Below are 17,031 nucleotides of genomic sequence, written 5' to 3'. Positions count from 1 at the left end.
TTTTACCATATGTATTTGACACAAACACCAGCACAGGCTGGACACCCAGTGCTTAAATGTCTTGTTTACAGAGTGCATGGTGGTGCTTCCCAGCTTATATTTATATCTAGTCTTATTCTTGCTGCACTGCCACTTCCTTGAAACCATTATGTTTTCCAGTTATTTTCAGTGTCTTTCACTGCCCTCCAAATAAAGTTTCAATCCTGAGTATAGCTAAATAAAGGATGTGATCCATGTCCTGGGTGGATAGCACGTGCTTCTGCAAAAATTTGGTTGTATTGACAATAGGGGAGTAAAAAAAAGGGAGTGGTTCCACACCATTAGTTAGAACTCATTCCTCTTGCCTGAGGATGTAGACCAGATCTGATCTTTTTTCAAAGATTAGGCTAGACCTGTCTACTGAAAAATAGGGAACAAATCAAGTTGAGACAGCACTTTTTTGTTTGAGGGATTTTTTGACCTGATATCAATCAAATGACTGTTTGTGAAGGAGTTTGTAGGGGACTATTGAATAGTGACTGGCTTCAGCCTATTGTGTGCTAAGTAGTCCAGATAATGTTGTGCAAATTGCTTCTTTTTGTAAACTCTGCAGCTCTCTCACCTGCAAGTCTCTGCTTCTTTGCTGCTGCTGAACATAATGATCTTAAATAACCAAAGTCTGAAGTTTCACTCTCTTTTCACATGCGGGGGGCATGTGGACTGCTGCTAGAACACCACTGTGAATAAGCTTGTTATACACACTCAAAGACTGATGCTTCTCTCCAATAAAGAGTTGATCTTTTTTGAAAGATGCTTCAGTTCTGAAACTGTCATTTAAGAAGTTAGAACCAGTGGCTGCAACTGGGTAGTCAAAAGAGGTAAATGCTCCCTGGGGATCGTGCAGATTAATCATGCATAATTCAAAAAATCCTCCAGGTTATAGAGCTGCTAGTTTAGGAAGATGCAAGTGAAATAAATGTAGATTTTCTGACCCACAATACACACAAAGACTAAGCTGCTGATGCTTTTTAAGCATCAAAATAATCTCCTGAGAATTCCTTATAGAGAATTATTTTGTTTAAATGTGTAATTTCAAAAGAGTCATAGGAATTCAAGTTAAAAAATCATTTGGGCAGGTGGGGAACACTGCTGTGTGCTCTGAGGTGGAAAACATTATTATCTCTTCAACATGAAGCTTAGGAGTAAGGAGCAACTAGAGTATTTTGCTGGGCTGGATTTCAGTGGATCACAAAACACAACTACTGGTGGATCACTAACACAACGCCCCTACTGCACGTGGAAGAGGGACTGCTGCAAAAATTGTCAGTAAATAAGTAATAAAATGGCCCCATCTTTACCAGTGAAAAGAAAGCTGAGCTTAAATGGCAGTTTAGAGAGCTGGACTCTGCTTATCATGTGTTTGCTGTAGGATTATCTGATCCTCCTAAGAGCCAGCACTTTTGAACACGCTGTGTGTATCTGCCTGATTCTAATGTAGATGCTTGGGCTCTCCCTAAGCTTTTTGCACATATTAATGTAATTTAAAAGCCATACATCTTGCCTACAACATATTAGTTAAGTGCTAGCATCTTAGCCAAGATACCACTGTTTAGGTATAAAGTTTGGAATTTAAAGCTAATTTGAATCCAGCTTTCCTGTTTCTTCCTTTGTTTTCTCAAGCACTGGTTCACTTTCAGATGTTATACTAAAGATACATCCTACAAACTGCTCAGTATTGAAGGAAATTAGGAAGAAGAAAAACTGTCTTGATTTATCTGATCTCTTTTAAATTAAGAAAATTGTGCAAAGAACGGCAATTTATTTTTTATTGTTTTGGCTGAAACTACATTTAATGGTAAATTGATATGTTCTATAGCCAGAAAGATTTTGTAATTAATAAACCATTACTTTATACCTCAGGAGTATTCTGAGCTTTTCAGACCTTTGTGAATGGTTTCATCATACAGAATATTCACATAAACCTTACTCGTGATTGAAACAACTGGCAAAGAAGGAAATTGGTATAGTCATGCTATCCAAGCTGAGCAAGCACTTGAAGGTGATCCAGTCACAATCTGAATTCCAATACTTCTATGCTTCAGTAGAAAATTTCATTACTTGGAAGTTAGTAGTGGGCTTTTGCGTACTTCTCCATTTTCTTGGAGAACAGGGCTAAAGATGCTGATGTGCTGTGGAAATTGGCACATCCAAGAACACATTTGCACACCAACCATTTTGTTCTTAACAAAGCCTGTGCTGTTTTCAAACACTCTGTCTTAACATAATACTAGTGTTTAATAAATTGTCTTTCTTTGCACAAAGCTTTGCCGCAGGAAAGCTGCAGAGAATTGTCCAAAGGTAAAATCCAATATTGCTGTCATTATTTAAATATTGTTCCTACTACAATTTTTCTAGTCCAGTAATTCATGGCAGGTATTTAAAGCATCACAGAAGGAAGGAGACTAGTAATCTGTTGCCTATAAATATAACCCATGTACAGGAAAATGGATATACCTATGTGCACTTGATATTAATTGAAATGTGTTTTAGCTTAAAAAAGAAAGCCAGCCATGGATAAATGGGTGTACTGAATGCGCTAATGGAAAAAGTAATGGCAGTAATGCTAAGTAAATAGCTGAGTAAAAATAGCCTCTCTGCTTTCATAATGTTGTTAAAGGTCAACTGCTTGAAAGTGCTGTGATTTGGAGAGCATAGAGCTGGAATAGTATTCTTACAAATTCCATTGGCCTTTTGAAAGTGGAAGTCTGAAAATAGTTTGGGGTGGAATCGACAGTCCGATATGGGTGGGAGTTGGTTTCTTTCTGGTGATTAACAACAACTGAAATAATTGTTTTTCACATCGATTTCTGGTGATTCACTTCTACCTGGTCAGACATGACAAATTTGTTTTGCTAGGTACATGTTGGTTGTTGCTTAAACGTAAGAGGTCATCAAAAATTGAATATCTATCCCATGTCTAGGACTTGTTCATGACAACCATTTCCTTTTAACATTCCTTATACCAGTTGAGAATTGAGTTTAGTATTACTAGCTTGTGGCAGGAATTGCACTTTTTTTCCCCTTCAAAGGAAGTGACTTTGGACGTATTTTCCCTATGTCTCTTTGGCTGTGGCTGCACAGTTAACATTTTCTGGTATAGAAAAGGTTTTGTCTTGCCCTCCTACGGTGCATTTGAAAACCACAGATGAACATGTGCACTCACAGTACTGAACATGGGGGAAGGGGTACCCATGAGATTTAAATGCTGCTGTTTTCCAGTTTAGCATGACATGAAAGGAAAGCTGGGCTGCTGCTTTTCTTTCTTGGTGAAAACTGAGGTGAAAGACCTATAGCAGTCTGGGTGTGGCAGGAAATGTTCAGCAACAATACTGCCTTAGTTGCTAGGAAGTGTTAACATATTAATCTCTTTCTCTCTTTCTCCCCAGAATGAATTGCCAGATACCCATGCAAAGTTCCACGTACTATTCCTTTTCTTTGTGGCAGCCATGTTCTTCATCAGCATACTGTCACTCTTCAGCTACCACTGCTGGCTAGTTGGCAAAAACAGATCAACTATAGGTCAGTTCATCGGGATATGGAGCGTTTCCTTGTCCAGAAAAGCAATTCAGTTAGAATGTGAGGCCTACATGATATGTCATCATGTATTAATTGATTTTTTCAATACTGTGCAATAAAAAGTATATTTGGTGGAAGTAATTAAAGGTGAAACAAATGGGAAAATGAAGCCTGTGGAGGTGTCCTCTGCTGGAGCCAAGCATTCAGATTCATGATGACAGTTCATTTCTTTTGTTTCTATTTTTGAGACCTCTGAGGCACCATGCATTTTTGTTGTGGTTTTAAAGTGTGAAGTGTGTAACCCAGTTGCTGCTTGCTACTCTGTTGTTCTAATACTTTGAGTAGCTGGATAGCCCCTACCAAGTCAGAGGCTCTGCTGTACATGAACATGTACTACATTTTGAACTAGATACAAATGAGTGTTCTTAAATCCTGTGAAAGAAAACTGACCTTATTATTAGGAAATGGCTTGTAAAAGTGTGATAAAAATGAAAACACTGATGCACATTTCCTAGCTAATAAGAGATTCCCACAATTTTATGCCTAAACATTTTAGATGGCATTGATCAGCATAACCAAACTATGTGCATTTAATTAAAATATTTGAAGTTCTTGCTAGGAAACATTTGAGAGTGTTTTTTGCAGTGTCTGAGGGGACAGGGAGTGATGAGTATTTCTACAACTGAGTAAGTAAAATCTTATATCTTTCATTGGAATTTAAATTTCTAACCTCAAAAATAAGTGGGTTGATTAAAAGTAAAATAATTTTCAGCTAGAATTTTTTTTGATTGGTTGACAAGAGAGTTGTTTGAATTCTTTTGACATATCTACAGGTAAGGACAAATCACAGTTTCTTTTTAACTTTGAGGAAAACTTCAATATATTCCTTACCCAAAAGTCAGTGGTCATAATTTGCAACACAGTACTTCATCTACTTTCTGGATCATGATCATAAAATGACAAGCTATTGGTATGGAGGGAGAGCAATGAGTCCTCTCAGTTCTTGGCCAAGGGTGTAACTGGACTGAGTAGAAAGATGGTTTGCTATAGTTCATGGTGTGACTGTTTCTAATGTAATAGATTTCATCTTCCTCTGATAGCACTGGATGCTCTTAATTCAGCTTCCTAACGTGGGAGATGTGTATGGCTTAGGTCCAGCAGTGCTTATGGTAAATTACTCCTCAAAGGGAAGGTCTTCTGCTCAAAGAAGGCTGAAGAGAGAGCAAGTCCCCAAGGAATAAGGAATGTATGTGGTTATCTGTGGCGTGCTGATGGTACTTAGCTTTGTCTCAGACTTTGTTAAATATAGAGAAAATTGACAAGGTAACTGTTCTGCTTATCTAAATTTCTTATTTTTCACTAACCCTGCAATTTTTTTTCTTTGATTACTTGAGATTATTTTTAATTTCCCCCAACCCCCCCGCCCTCCACAAATATATATCAAGATCGCCTCACTTTGCCCAAAACTGGTTCCACAGCAGAAAAGTTTGAGTTTGTTTCTTCATGTTCCCTGACTCCTTACTGGTTTAAGGAATTGCATGTTTTTATTTTACAGAAACATTCCGTGCACCCACATTTCGAAATGGTCCTGATAAAAATGGCTTTTCTCTTGGATGCAGCAAAAATCTAAGGGAGGTTTTTGGTGATGAAAAGAAGTACTGGCTACTCCCTATCTTTACCAGGTATTCAGTCTGGACAGTAATAAATTAGGAAATTAATTGACTCCATGACTCTGCCTTGCTTCCCATTCTCCTGAAAAATACAGCACAGCTGAAAAGCCAACTTGTATATCTGGTACAGTAAATATTGGTGCCAGGAAAATGTGCAAGAGAAAATGATCAAACTCCACACAAGGTTTTCATTCAAAGACAGGGAGTTTGTTGACAAGAGCCTTTTAAATGCAGAAATTTGGAAAGCTTTGAGAAGCATATTCCAAAAATTGTACACCTTTTGGTAGTAGTCTGAGTGATTATAGAGCAGAAATCAGCAACTCAGAGGAGATCAAACAGCTGCATCACAACAACATCAGTTTAAAAACACCCTCTCTTGCCCCTGGAAAAACTTGACAGCTTTCCTTTTGCTATAGATGACACTTTAGGAATTGAAAGCCATCTAAGAAAGTGCAGGTAAATAAGCAACGGGGGGAGGAAATCTGATATGATGAAAATGCTGGATTTAAAATGTCAGCTGAGCCAGCATTAGGGAGTTGCAGACAAGCTTGATGAAGCAACACTGAAGTGCTGCCCACTCCCACCAGTACCAGATTTCAGCAGAATGAAGTAGGAACTGTGTTTTCAACACTGCTCTTGGGGGGCTGTGTATCAGGTTAAAATGTTGCTGAACCTGTTTGTGAAGCTGAGGTCTTATATCAAACAGCACAGGTAACACCAACAGCTTAAGTTTACTCAGCTGTTTGCTCAACTACCATGTGATTAAAGACAGAAGCCCCACTGTAGATGGCTCAATCTGTTTTGCTACCACATTTTATCCTGATAAACTTTAAAAGAAGGCTTACCTAATTTCAAAATGATTGGTGAAGGGGAAAGCAATGGCTACCAGAATGTTCTTTATGATACAGATTCTGGGGTTGTAAATACCAAAGAGTCTTACCATGTGTGCATGCTGACTGGGGGAAAAGATCAGAGCTACAGTCTACAGAAATACATCTGTGTTTCTGAAGTCCACAGACTTGTGCTGTGTGCAGCAATCCGTACTCAGTGATAGGGTGGGAATCAGTTGAGCTCCAAGATTTCATCAACTGATCCTCTGATTTAATGGTAGAATTACCTTGCTAAAGTCTGGAGTGCAACACTGCACTCAGGTGTAGTTGATTTGAGCCTGTAGCCTTTGCCTTTTCAGCTTTCCTTGTTCAGCTCATTTAAGTCAACTACCAACAGTGATTTGAGCCTTTGTTTCTCTTTTAGTTTGGGTGATGGATGTAATTTCCCAACTCGTTTGGTGATTATGGATCCAGAGCAACTTGGAGTCTCAAGCCAAAATGAACCTGCCAAAAAGTAACTATAGCACTTAAAATACTGATTTTATACTGTTTAGTACTTATCTAGAGAAAAAATTGTTTCAAAGTTAGTTTTTGAATTCTTTATGCTTCTTGTCATCTTCAGAGTAAGTTTGTAAGTCTTCAGTGAAGGACAGACAAGATTAAGACTAAAAACATGACTGTGTTTTGTTGTAACAGAGGATAAGGCTCTAAGGAAGCAGTAATACAGAAACTAAGAGAGCTTAGTGGCTCCTAACAACAATCAGAAAAGTCCTAGGGAAGACTGAACAATTCTGCATGGAAAAAAAATTGTTTATTTGTCTGTTTGGGGGGAGGAGTGTGAAAGGCAAGGTATTATTTTTATTTCATCTCCTCGAGTATGCTTAAACAAGTAATGCCGAGACAGTTTGCAGGAGAAATCTCATCCTGGGATTTTTAGCTCATTACTTTTTATCCCTCCCAAATTTGCATGTTTTGTATCCTCAATGTGTTTTCAAAGAGACAAGAATCCCTGTGTCCAGTTTCTGGGAGTGTTAACATTTGCCACTTAGAAGGCTTCTGCATAGTTTGATGAATTTGTAAGCTGAAGATTGTTCCAGCAGCAGTCACCTGAGTTACCAGACATTAGAGGATTCAAAGGCAATACAAGAGAAGAAGTTGCTTCCAGTGCAACATAATCTGTGGAATTTACACAAGAACAGGACCCTTGTGCAAACAACAAAGTATCCTTTTACATTCAGAAGATTGTTCAGAAGAAGGCCGTGGCATTTTCATATGATAAGATGGTATTTGGTTGCTCTTCCAGATGGAACTGCGAAGGTTTTCTTCTTAGCTGTGTGGCAGTGTTATTGTCAGGGTGTCATTTCTTGTGTATCAATCCATGGGGTTTTTTCCATTAGAAGTGAGTGGCCTGTGTCAGGTATTTAGACTTATTAGAGTTTATTTAGAGTTTATTTTAGACTGATGACTGAAACAAGCCTGCAGAGGAATTAGGGTTGAGGACAGGCAGCCATTTCCAATTGGCACTGTAGGGTTTTTTGTTGTTATTTTTGCTTTTAAGTAATTTCACTGTTCTAGAAATGTCTGAAGCAGCTACTGGTATTACAGAATTCCTCTTGACTTTGCTTACTTTTCAGCTCTGTAGCCAATCAGTCCTTTCCTACTCGACCACTCAGTGAATCACAAAATCGGTTGCTATCCAGTGATTGTCAATGGGTGGAAACTGGCCCTGAAGAGGAAAATGTGAAATCAGGTAGTAGTTTTGTTTGTGGTGGGGTTTAATTTCCTTTTTTTTTTCTTTGTCTTTTTTAAGGCTGAGAAAGGTTTTGGGAATTGGCTGGAGTGGTGTACAAGAAAATGTGTTTCATGGAATCAAGTGAGCATGTTTAGAACTAAAGGCTAACTTGTCCCATGCTCTACTCCAAAATTAGTTATTATGTTAAGATAGGGGATAAATAATTCTCACTTTTGCACTTCAGTTCTGAGATTTTGGATCTTTTATGTTTGTTTAGGGGGAGGACAATATTTTTGTAAAATAGGCACAACATGATCAAGGTGCTTTCTGGTTTGAAATCTTTGCTATTTGTTATGCAAATCTGCAAAAACACATAATTGAGATTCTCTCACATTCTAGGTGCAAAAAAGCATATTATAGTTTCATTGGAAAGCTGATCTCAGCTAATTACTAACCAACCATCTCAATGAGAAACAGGTAAGACTAACATAATTGATGGCTGTTTCTGTACATGTATGAATAACAGTAGACATCTTGAAGTCAAAACTCAACTAGTCATGGAATGCAGAGGACTCCTCTGATGTTGGATGAGTAATAGCAAAGTCTAAAAAAATTCAGAATGGCTCTTGAGAAGACACGAATGAGAGTAATGCTGTAGTGCAGGAAACATGGGCTGGCTAGGCCTGAGATGAGTCAGATTAATCCTGTAATTTAGATTGAAGTGGGTAGTGCTGAATTTGTTACCTGGCCAGGGAAAAGAATCTGATGCTAAATGCAATTCTGAGAAAAATGCTGTCTTGAGGAGGAGTTCCTTAAATGTCTTTTCCTTAATCATATATTGGTGAGCCATGTTCTGCTCTTTAGGAAGCTGCCTGTGCATGAGGAATGAAGGTCAGTAAGTGAATACAGGCCTCTGCATACAGACTGCTCTGTCATATGTGGAATTAACAGTGATATTCTGGAATGTTTTTTGCAGTGAGTGCTGGTGCATATATGAAACTTCTCTTGGTGTATTTCCAATAGACTTCTTTTATGTTGACTTTCTACTGTGGTGAGCTTATAAGCTCCCATTAAGATTTTCTGTCTGGAAGAGAATCAAATCTTATTTGGTCAACTAACAGCTGTAGAAGCTAAGCTGACTCATTACCCCCTGCTTCTTTTTTTTTGTTGTTGTTGCTGTGGATTTTTTGATGGGGGGCATGTTTTTTGCAAGTAATTCACATTTTTGTCAGAAATAAAACCCTACATTTGAATTTGGTAAGCTCAGTAATTTTAGGATTACATTTTTTCCTTTCCTTTCCTTTCTTTTTTTTTTTTTTTTAAGAGTCTTCTGACCTAAAATTATAGTTTTGGGACAGGGCTGGTTTGTTTTCAAGGGAAAAAAAATCTTTCTAAAAGGTCCTTGTGGGTGATGGTGTGATGCTTGGGCTGATGTTGGTCAGGCTGCTCAGTGTAAACTCATACAAAACCAAGATTAGACCAGTTAGTTACAACTACTGAAAAACCTACTCAACCATGAGAACTCACCAATGGTAAGTTTCCCCTTTCCAACTTTTCTTAATGCTATATAAATGTACAAAAGAATATCCCACGCAAGGGGTTCCTTTCAGCCTCCAGCTATATAAAACATAATCTGATCTAAATAGGTTACAAAGGCTTTTCTGTTCTTCATGGAGCGGAATAGAAGTTTCTGAGAGCAGCTCATCCCAGCAGCCTTTGACAGGGTATTATAGAAAGGTCTTAATCTCTCTTTCCACTGACCTAGAGAGGGAGCATAGATGACTGTCCTAAGCTAGACAATTAATTGGTAATAGTTTGAGATTAATTTCTTTTCTATCCTCCTCCTCTTCCTAAATGAGGCCAGATTTAATAAAGGAAGAATTTGTACTTTGTATTACACGTGCCCAAGCTACATTAGTTTTAAAAGTTCTATAAATAAAAGTGCATAATTGCACCCAGTGCAAAAGCATTTGGGTATGTGTTACCTGAAATTAACTCAGTAACACAGTTTTTGAACCATTCTGAGTTCAGCTGGATTTGATTACAGTTCAGGCCAAAATAGTTAATTCCAGTCCTGCATTTCTAAGCAACTATATAGTAGCTGTGAGATCCAGCTTCTGTTCAGTGCATTTCCATATTACACTGTAACAACCCAATTGTATTTTTAAAATTCGGGCCTGTAACACACAGCAGAAACAAAGTCATGGCTTCTTCTAGTGTACAGAGCTTGACTTGGAGAAGAAGGCCATTTCCCAGCATCACTTAGGCAAATACCATTTGTGTCCTCACATCTATCAATTTAATTCAAAAATTGAATTGCCAGTCAGGGAACCAGGATACTTTTGATGCAGATTAGTGGTGATGGATTGATGTTCTTAGCACTGATAAGCTTCTAAAACATAAGAAGTGTGAAACAAAAACCCACACCTCCCAGAAGGCTATTTCTGAGTTGAAGTTGCCTTAACTACTCACCTTAATCAGAAGTCTGTAAATCATATTACCCAGGTGCATTTGTATAATGCACTATAATGAGTTTTTTAAAAGCTAATTGGATAATTCCACTAATTGCCTTTTCTTGTTTCACTAGGTTTCTGCAACACATTTTGAGCTTGAATATTACTTAATTTTGTTTGGAAGAAGTTGAACAGGAAAAAATGGAACATGAACATTTTAGGAAGAGACAAGAAGTTCAAGTTTCTGCACAGTACAATGGATTCTTGTAAGCACTATTGCAGAGCAGGGAAGTTAAGACAGTTGCCTTAAGAATCTTAATGTGCATTTATGCAACACTGAATTATATACTGCTACCAAAGGGCCAGATCCAGAAGTGCCCTGCTCGGATGCACAAGGTCCAGAGTGGGAACTATGCATTTCTTTTATGCTGCAGTGATGGGGGTAGATTGCAGAGACTCCTACCTCCTCACGGGCAAACTTCATACCTTAGGCACTGCAGAAGTCACTTCCATAGCAGGTCTCCAGAGTACAGAAGGAAAGAAAAAAGGAAAAGGAAGAAAAAAAAAAGTCAGCCTAGAGCATGGTCAGCAAGTCTGAAGTGGGAGTATACATAGTTCAGATGCCAGGTGATGGGGAAGGGACTGGATGATGTCTTCTCCTCTCTTCCTGTTAACCAGTCTACCCCATGATCACAGCTCTCCAAGTCTTTTGGGACTTAGGGTTCCTTCTACTAGCTGTGCTTTGGAGCAAGGCAATGCAAACAACATAAAAGCCTTTAACTCGGGTGTTGCTTTTTTGCTATAGGATTGAGCTTCCTCATAATTTTAACTTGATTTATTTAACCATACCAAGGACAGAGCTCAAAGAAGAAAACTTGGGTTTTAGTTGAAAACTAAACTATTACTTTCCAACAATTGCCAGTCAGCATACAAGGAAAAGGCAGTCCAAAAAGGAATTAACAGTTCATATATTTTCTGTTACTGTTCGCTGTGTTCTGTGTAAGGCAGCAACAAAATGGTCAAGTACCCCTGAGAAAAATCATATTGCAGTTGTGTGTTGCTAGAAAACAGAACCAGCAGAATACTGCTTTTTCCATGGGACTCTCGATGGTTTATAAATACTGTTTTATACTTTTGTTTTATCTTTTTAATAAAGGCACAAGGTTTTATTGGTTCTAAAATACAAATATCAGGTACTTACAAGAAGATTAGTGTCGGATCATACATCTGTGTTAGCGCACTGAAAAATTGCATCCTTTAGTCTCCCACTTTCAAGTCCAGTTTAAGTGATGCTGAAATTGCTGAAGATCAATGGCTTTGTGCAGCAATGTACCTGTTCAAAAAAGGCAAAATGTGTTTCCTGTGTGAGGAATCGAGTCCCAGCCTTAGCTCAAGACCTACAGCAAACAACATGGGGTTTTCTTGTTTCCTCGCTCCTCTACAGAGAAGACTGCTAACTCATTTTTGGGTGGTATTGGAATTTTGCACCTGGAAAAAGTGACAAATGCTATTTTTCTGTCTGTAAGTTTTCTGATGTTCAGCTGATGCTGATTGCAAATAGACATGAGTCCTTTTGATACAGACTGAAGGTAGTAGTCAAATTGATGATTCAGTCCAAAAGAACCTGTTTGGTTTGTCTCCCATATTGATTGCTACTTGAGTTAAAAACGTTTATGATGAAAATACTAAGGTATCAAGTATACTGTAAGGTTTAAAATAAGTATTTTTTGTCTTTGGATATAATAAATTTTTCTTAAATATTAATCTTCTGGAACAAGAACTCTTTGAGAATCTATGAACATGATTTCACTGTTGGATGTTCTTGAGACAGAAGCAATGGTCCAAACTTGCATGTTTTATAAAAGTTGCAGAATGTTCCTTCAAACTTTGTACAAGAAATTTTGCATTTGCTAATTCCAAAACTTACAGAAACATTTGCTGCACATTGATCTGAAAGGTTTAGCTTTTTCTTCTCAAACGTTAAGTGAGAAGTGCTCATTTTAATATAAGCTCTCAGCAGTATTGCACCAGCAAAATTTCTTGGGGAAGATAAAAGAGAAGGAAGACTGCTTGTTCTGAATACCAAAATTTGCAGCCCCAAACACTGGTGGAACTGTCATGGAGGGCCTGGGATATCATCTGGCTTTTCTGCATCCATGTATTAAAGCTGAAATAACTCATCCATGCAAGACATCATCTAGCAGAACTATAAGAAAAATATGTGTCAGAATCCTAGGTATCACTGACTCAGCAATATGGTCTCTGCTCCCCCCACCTGCTCCCCAAAATGCTTCATATACACCCCCCTCATGAATGTATGTATCCTGCAGGCCAACATCAGGAGAACTTGTTTGATTTCTTTGGTCAGGATAGTGAATCTACAGGAAAAACTGCAGGTAAACAGAGTGGGCTATCTCCATGTGCATTTTCTAGTGAGTGCTTCTATTCTGAAACCACTCCTTTGTATATCTGATGGACATTTTTGTGGCTTTTCATGAAGAACTGACATTTCTGACATTTCTGCATATGTTTATGCAGATCATAGGAATATTTTGTCCTAGATATTTCTTCATATTTGAGGTGAGGAAAGGAGAGCAGTGGCTTTAGGATAATCCTGAGGCCAGAGTTACTGTTGGTGTAAAAGCAAGTATTATGAAAATTACTTTGACAAATATGAAACATAGTAAAATGATTGAAAGATGATTCTCCCACATTCACCACCCCAACCCCTTTTCTTTTTTTCCCCTGGGGAACAGGAGACTAAGAGAAACCCCAGGCTGTTTTAAAGGAATTAAGTTCTCTAAGGGAATTGTACTGCTGAACTCTAAGGGCATGCCAGCGTGTGGGATGGGGGGCTTAGGTTTTCCTAACCTAGGCAGGCCTGGGCCTTGGAGGAGGTATCATGGCTAAGGCAGCAGAATGACATCCTGTGTCTTTGGGTTCTGTCCTGAGTGCTCCCTAGGCTGTGCTGTGCCAGGAAGTCCGTGAGGGAGCAGGATGGCTCTCTGGCTGTCAGCCTTATGTGTCCCTGCCAGCAGAGGCAGGGGCTGCAGGAAGGGGGCACTTTTGGCCCATGGTCGGGAGACCAGAAGGGGGATGGATCCTGAGAAAACAACTGTTTAGGGTGCTGGGCCATGTTGTACATGCTGGTTTTGTGCTTTAACCTACTCTGTATCTGGGAGTCTTGAAAATACCTAGGTTGTCATTAAAAATAGCAGTCCTTAAGCTTTTAGATCCATTAAATTAATGACTACTACGAGCCATACGTTGTAGTTACTGTAGGATAGTTGACATCGGCTGCAATTAGAAACTGCTTCAATTTTTCTTACTGCTTTTCTTTTTTAAAAAAATCTACATAATTTCAAAAAATTTAAAAAATGGCTTTAAATTCCCAGTGTGAGGACAGAAGCCTGACGTAGGGGAGGATTTCAGTGCAATTTATCCTCCATTTTTCTGAAATGTCTCGAGCTAAACCAGTCCCTGTGAATAAGAGGCAGGAAAATCCATAAATAGAAATTACTTAAAACTACACAATACTGGGTTTTTTTTCTTACTGTTATTTAGTCAGAGTGTACAACACATACGTCATTGCTGTGTCTGCCAAAGGCGTATTATGAGAGGAGGGCAGGAAGAAAAGTAGCTTTCTGTCATTAATTGACTTCCTACAGTATTATTTTGAGACTGTATTGATACAAGTCAGATTTGATTAAAAACATCCATTTTAAATAGTCAGAGAGTTACTTTAGAGAAAGTTCTGGCACTTCTACTTTTAGTGATTTGAGTAGAAATCACAATAACCTTTTTGTTAAAGCTGTCTCTTGAGTGTGGAATTTGCAAGTTCCAAGCTACTTTTGGTATGCTATTCTTGCAAACTGGTCCTGTTCTCCAGAGTGCTGAGTACTTACAGTTTTCAGGTACTGTTTCTTTCCTTTGGTCATGTGTGGTTCTTCTTTGTTAATCTAAATAATCTTTTGGGTTGGGACGAATTTCAATACCACTGAGTATGCAAAGACTTCATGATCTAACTGAAGTATGCTTCAGTTGTAGCTAAGCAGAGCCCCAAGAGGAGGTAAACTGCAGCGTTTGCAGCAGTATTAATGTCTGGCAGATTTACTGCAGTAAATGCACTGATTCTGACACAGATTGACAAAATCTGCCTGGATCTGGAGCACTGACTGACCAGATTTTCATTTAAAAGTTAACAACAAAACCATGACAGTTTTGAGCTTGATATGTTCTCCAAGGACACCCTCTAAAATTGTGTCTGACTGGGGGATTTGGGTGTGCATTATAGAGGCTCCAAACAGCAGTTACTTTTAGCTCACAAACACATCTTTTTGCAGTACCTAAACAGCGATGTGGGCAACTTCAGAGGCTCTTCTATCCCTAAATGGCACCAAAGAGAGCAGCTGCACATGAAGTGATTTAGTACTGAACACAATTGTTACACTCATTTCTATCAATTTATTTTGTATATAGAGCTTTTTATACACATTTTTCTTAATTATGTAAGTATCATGAAATGTCACGAAACTATGAGTCGTAATTTGTTTTAATGCAGATTAAAACTGGTGTTTGGCCATTTGTTTTCTGAAGCTATTACTTGAATTGCTTCCCTTAGGTAGTGAAATCTGATCATGTTTACAGGATCACTTTCTTTCGTTTTGGAAGGTTTCCCCATCTTTCTTCCTAGCCCCTGTCCTAAGAAACAGAGAGCTCATGCTCATCAGTCAAGCAGACCTATCAGAGATTAAGTATTTGTATTACTTTAATTGCCACCAAAGCATTGGGGGTGACATGCCGATTCTCTTCCTTTTATACTGCTTAGCTGACAAGACACTTAGCATGGTCCTCTCTGATTTCTCCTGTCCCTTATCCTGTTACCAGCTTTATTGTGGGAAACTTTTATCTTCCTGAATGATGATTTACAATCATGAAGCTATCCCAGAAAGAGGCAGCATTCCTGCCGTTAAGCATGTTCCGTTTTTAACTCAGATGAACGAAACATCCCTGTGTTATCCTGCAGTTCCTTTTGTATTTGCCAGCAAGGGTCATCAACATTTGCACTAATCGCAATGTCCCAGCTGTTTTACTTCCACAAAGTTATTTTTAATTGTGCTGCCTAAACTTGTAATGGGCTGTAAAAGATACCTGTAATAATGACGCACTTATTGTTTTTTTGTATGTTACAGACAGGATTCATCCTATGCACAGAGAAAATGTTGCCATTTATAGTTTACTACTTGAAGTAACTTTTTGAAAGGGGCTTTTATAAATTAATGAAATACAAAATCACATTGCTTTGCCTGGAAGTTCCTTCATGTTTTAATTGTATTTGCAATGTCCCCATGTGTATACTTTTCCATAAAGTTCTCTTAAGCCATTTATAACCAATGAAAGTGCATTCAAGATTTTGTACATCAGTGTTCAGACCTGTTCATACTTCTCTGAAGTATAATCCATGTTTAATAAAAAAGTACCATTTTAAGCCTCTTTTCCAAAGTGACATGAATGGACTTGACACTTGAATTCATCAGTGAATGCAACATCAACTTAATAAAAGTACGTGAAATAATCTGAAAAGTGCTCAGCTGTAGCATCTGTGTATTAGATCAGCGAGAAAAACTGCCTACACGGGAACACTGCGCCGTTGCTCCGGTTTTTACACTCCAGCTGCAACAAACCTAAGATTACACTCGCTCTTGACACATCTTCCAGGTCACTGGGTCTTGTGGGGAAATAAAAAGCCTGACTTGTGGCTAACTCTTATTCCTTCAGGACACTAAGTCTGACTTAGAAGTCAACTGCTCAAACAGGAATCAGCCATGTTCCTTTTAGATCAGGAGCCATCTCGAAGAGAGCTGTAACGCCCAAGCTGACACTGACATGACAATGACACTGGCAGTTAAAATCAACAATTCTTTCCAGAAAGTTTATTTAAAAATTGAACACTTTATAACATTCCATTAATTCCAGCCTCATTCCCCTATCTCTGCAGTTCGTTCCCCTTGGTCCTTGCATGCCTGATGACAAGTGTCAGAGTTGTGTGTCTCAAGTACTGGTGCACACAGAACAATCCCTGAGGAAGGGAGTGACCAGCCTAAGTCATGTGGCCAGTACCAGCAGATGAGTCCTTTCAACATAGCAGGAGTGTTCTCCAGGCTTTCAGAAGGCAATCACTGAATCTATAAACTAGTTATCTATAAATCACCACCAGTGCACCTGGTAACTTGCTGTTTAAGCCCTGAAGAACAGAGGGTGAGCAGATGGTAGAGAGCCACACAAAGAATTTCTCTAACAAAGCAATAATAAAAAAACATACACTGTTCCACAGAGCTACTTTTAATGTAGTATTTTGTACACCACAGCAAAGTCTCATTTGTCACCCACCCTAATTACAGTGAATTACAGTAACAGGTATGACAGCAGATCCCAGAGTAGTGCATGACATGTGCCGAATAGAAATACGCTGTATTGTTCAACATGTCCACTTCCTTGACACATTTAAGTGGTTTAAATGATCGCTGATGTATCTGTGCTCAGGAAACTTGGCTTGTTTCAGGCTTTTGAAAGCTTCCCACTTGGCACGCCTCTCTTCTGCGTTGTGTTTGTATTCCTGTTCCTGTGTCAGGTAAGGTTGGCTGAGCCAGTATTCATTCTCTGCTTCAATTTCCAACCTTCGGATCATTGCTTGCTTCATCGAAATGGTAACCTGTCTTGGTCGCCTGTACTTGCCAATCCATTGCTTTCCAGGAATTCTCTTTCGCAGTAAGATTGTTGTTAAAAACATT

The 17,031-nt window shown here is 38.6% G+C and overlaps 2 protein-coding genes across 8 annotated transcripts in view; one reads left to right on the top strand and one right to left on the bottom strand.

The window, feature by feature from the left end:
* Positions 1 to 15,823, top strand: part of ZDHHC20 (zDHHC palmitoyltransferase 20) — a 56,096-nt gene extending 40,273 nt beyond the window's left edge. For 4 of the 7 annotated variants that reach the window (XM_088159489.1, XM_088159487.1, XM_088159491.1 and 1 more), the window contains exons 8-14: positions 2,302 to 2,337; positions 3,426 to 3,558; positions 5,111 to 5,237; positions 6,480 to 6,569; positions 7,690 to 7,805; positions 8,187 to 8,264; positions 10,375 to 15,823. In XM_088159489.1, the coding sequence (XP_088015615.1) occupies positions 2,302 to 2,337; positions 3,426 to 3,558; positions 5,111 to 5,237; positions 6,480 to 6,569; positions 7,690 to 7,805; positions 8,187 to 8,224 (540 nt within the window). In that variant the 3' untranslated portion in view covers positions 8,225 to 8,264; positions 10,375 to 15,823. The remainder of the gene's footprint in view (positions 1 to 2,301; positions 2,338 to 3,425; positions 3,559 to 5,110; positions 5,238 to 6,479; positions 6,570 to 7,689; positions 7,806 to 8,186; positions 8,265 to 10,374) is intronic. The other 3 variants (XM_014877590.2, XM_088159488.1, XM_014877592.2) reach the window with 3 other exon arrangements.
* A 743-nt stretch (positions 15,824 to 16,566) lies between these two features.
* MRPL57 (mitochondrial ribosomal protein L57) lies at positions 16,567 to 17,030 on the bottom strand. Its single transcript, XM_014877593.2, has one exon. The coding sequence runs from the start codon at positions 17,028 to 17,030 to the stop codon at positions 16,719 to 16,721; it is 312 nt and encodes a 103-aa protein (XP_014733079.1). The 3' UTR covers positions 16,567 to 16,718.
* Position 17,031: the final 1 nt, after the last annotated feature.

This window comes from Sturnus vulgaris, chromosome 2 (genome assembly GCF_052056855.1).
Source record: "Sturnus vulgaris isolate bStuVul1 chromosome 2, bStuVul1.hap1, whole genome shotgun sequence".
Classification (NCBI taxonomy): Eukaryota; Metazoa; Chordata; class Aves; order Passeriformes; family Sturnidae; genus Sturnus; species Sturnus vulgaris.
The sequence above is the reverse complement of the archived record's forward strand: the minus strand, read 5'-3'. Positions and strand labels throughout refer to the sequence as shown.

Coding starts and splice junctions, on each gene's coding strand:
- MRPL57 (XM_014877593.2), bottom strand. CDS start 17,030: ATGTTTTTAACAACAATCTTACTGCGAAAGAGAATTCCTGGAAAGCAA.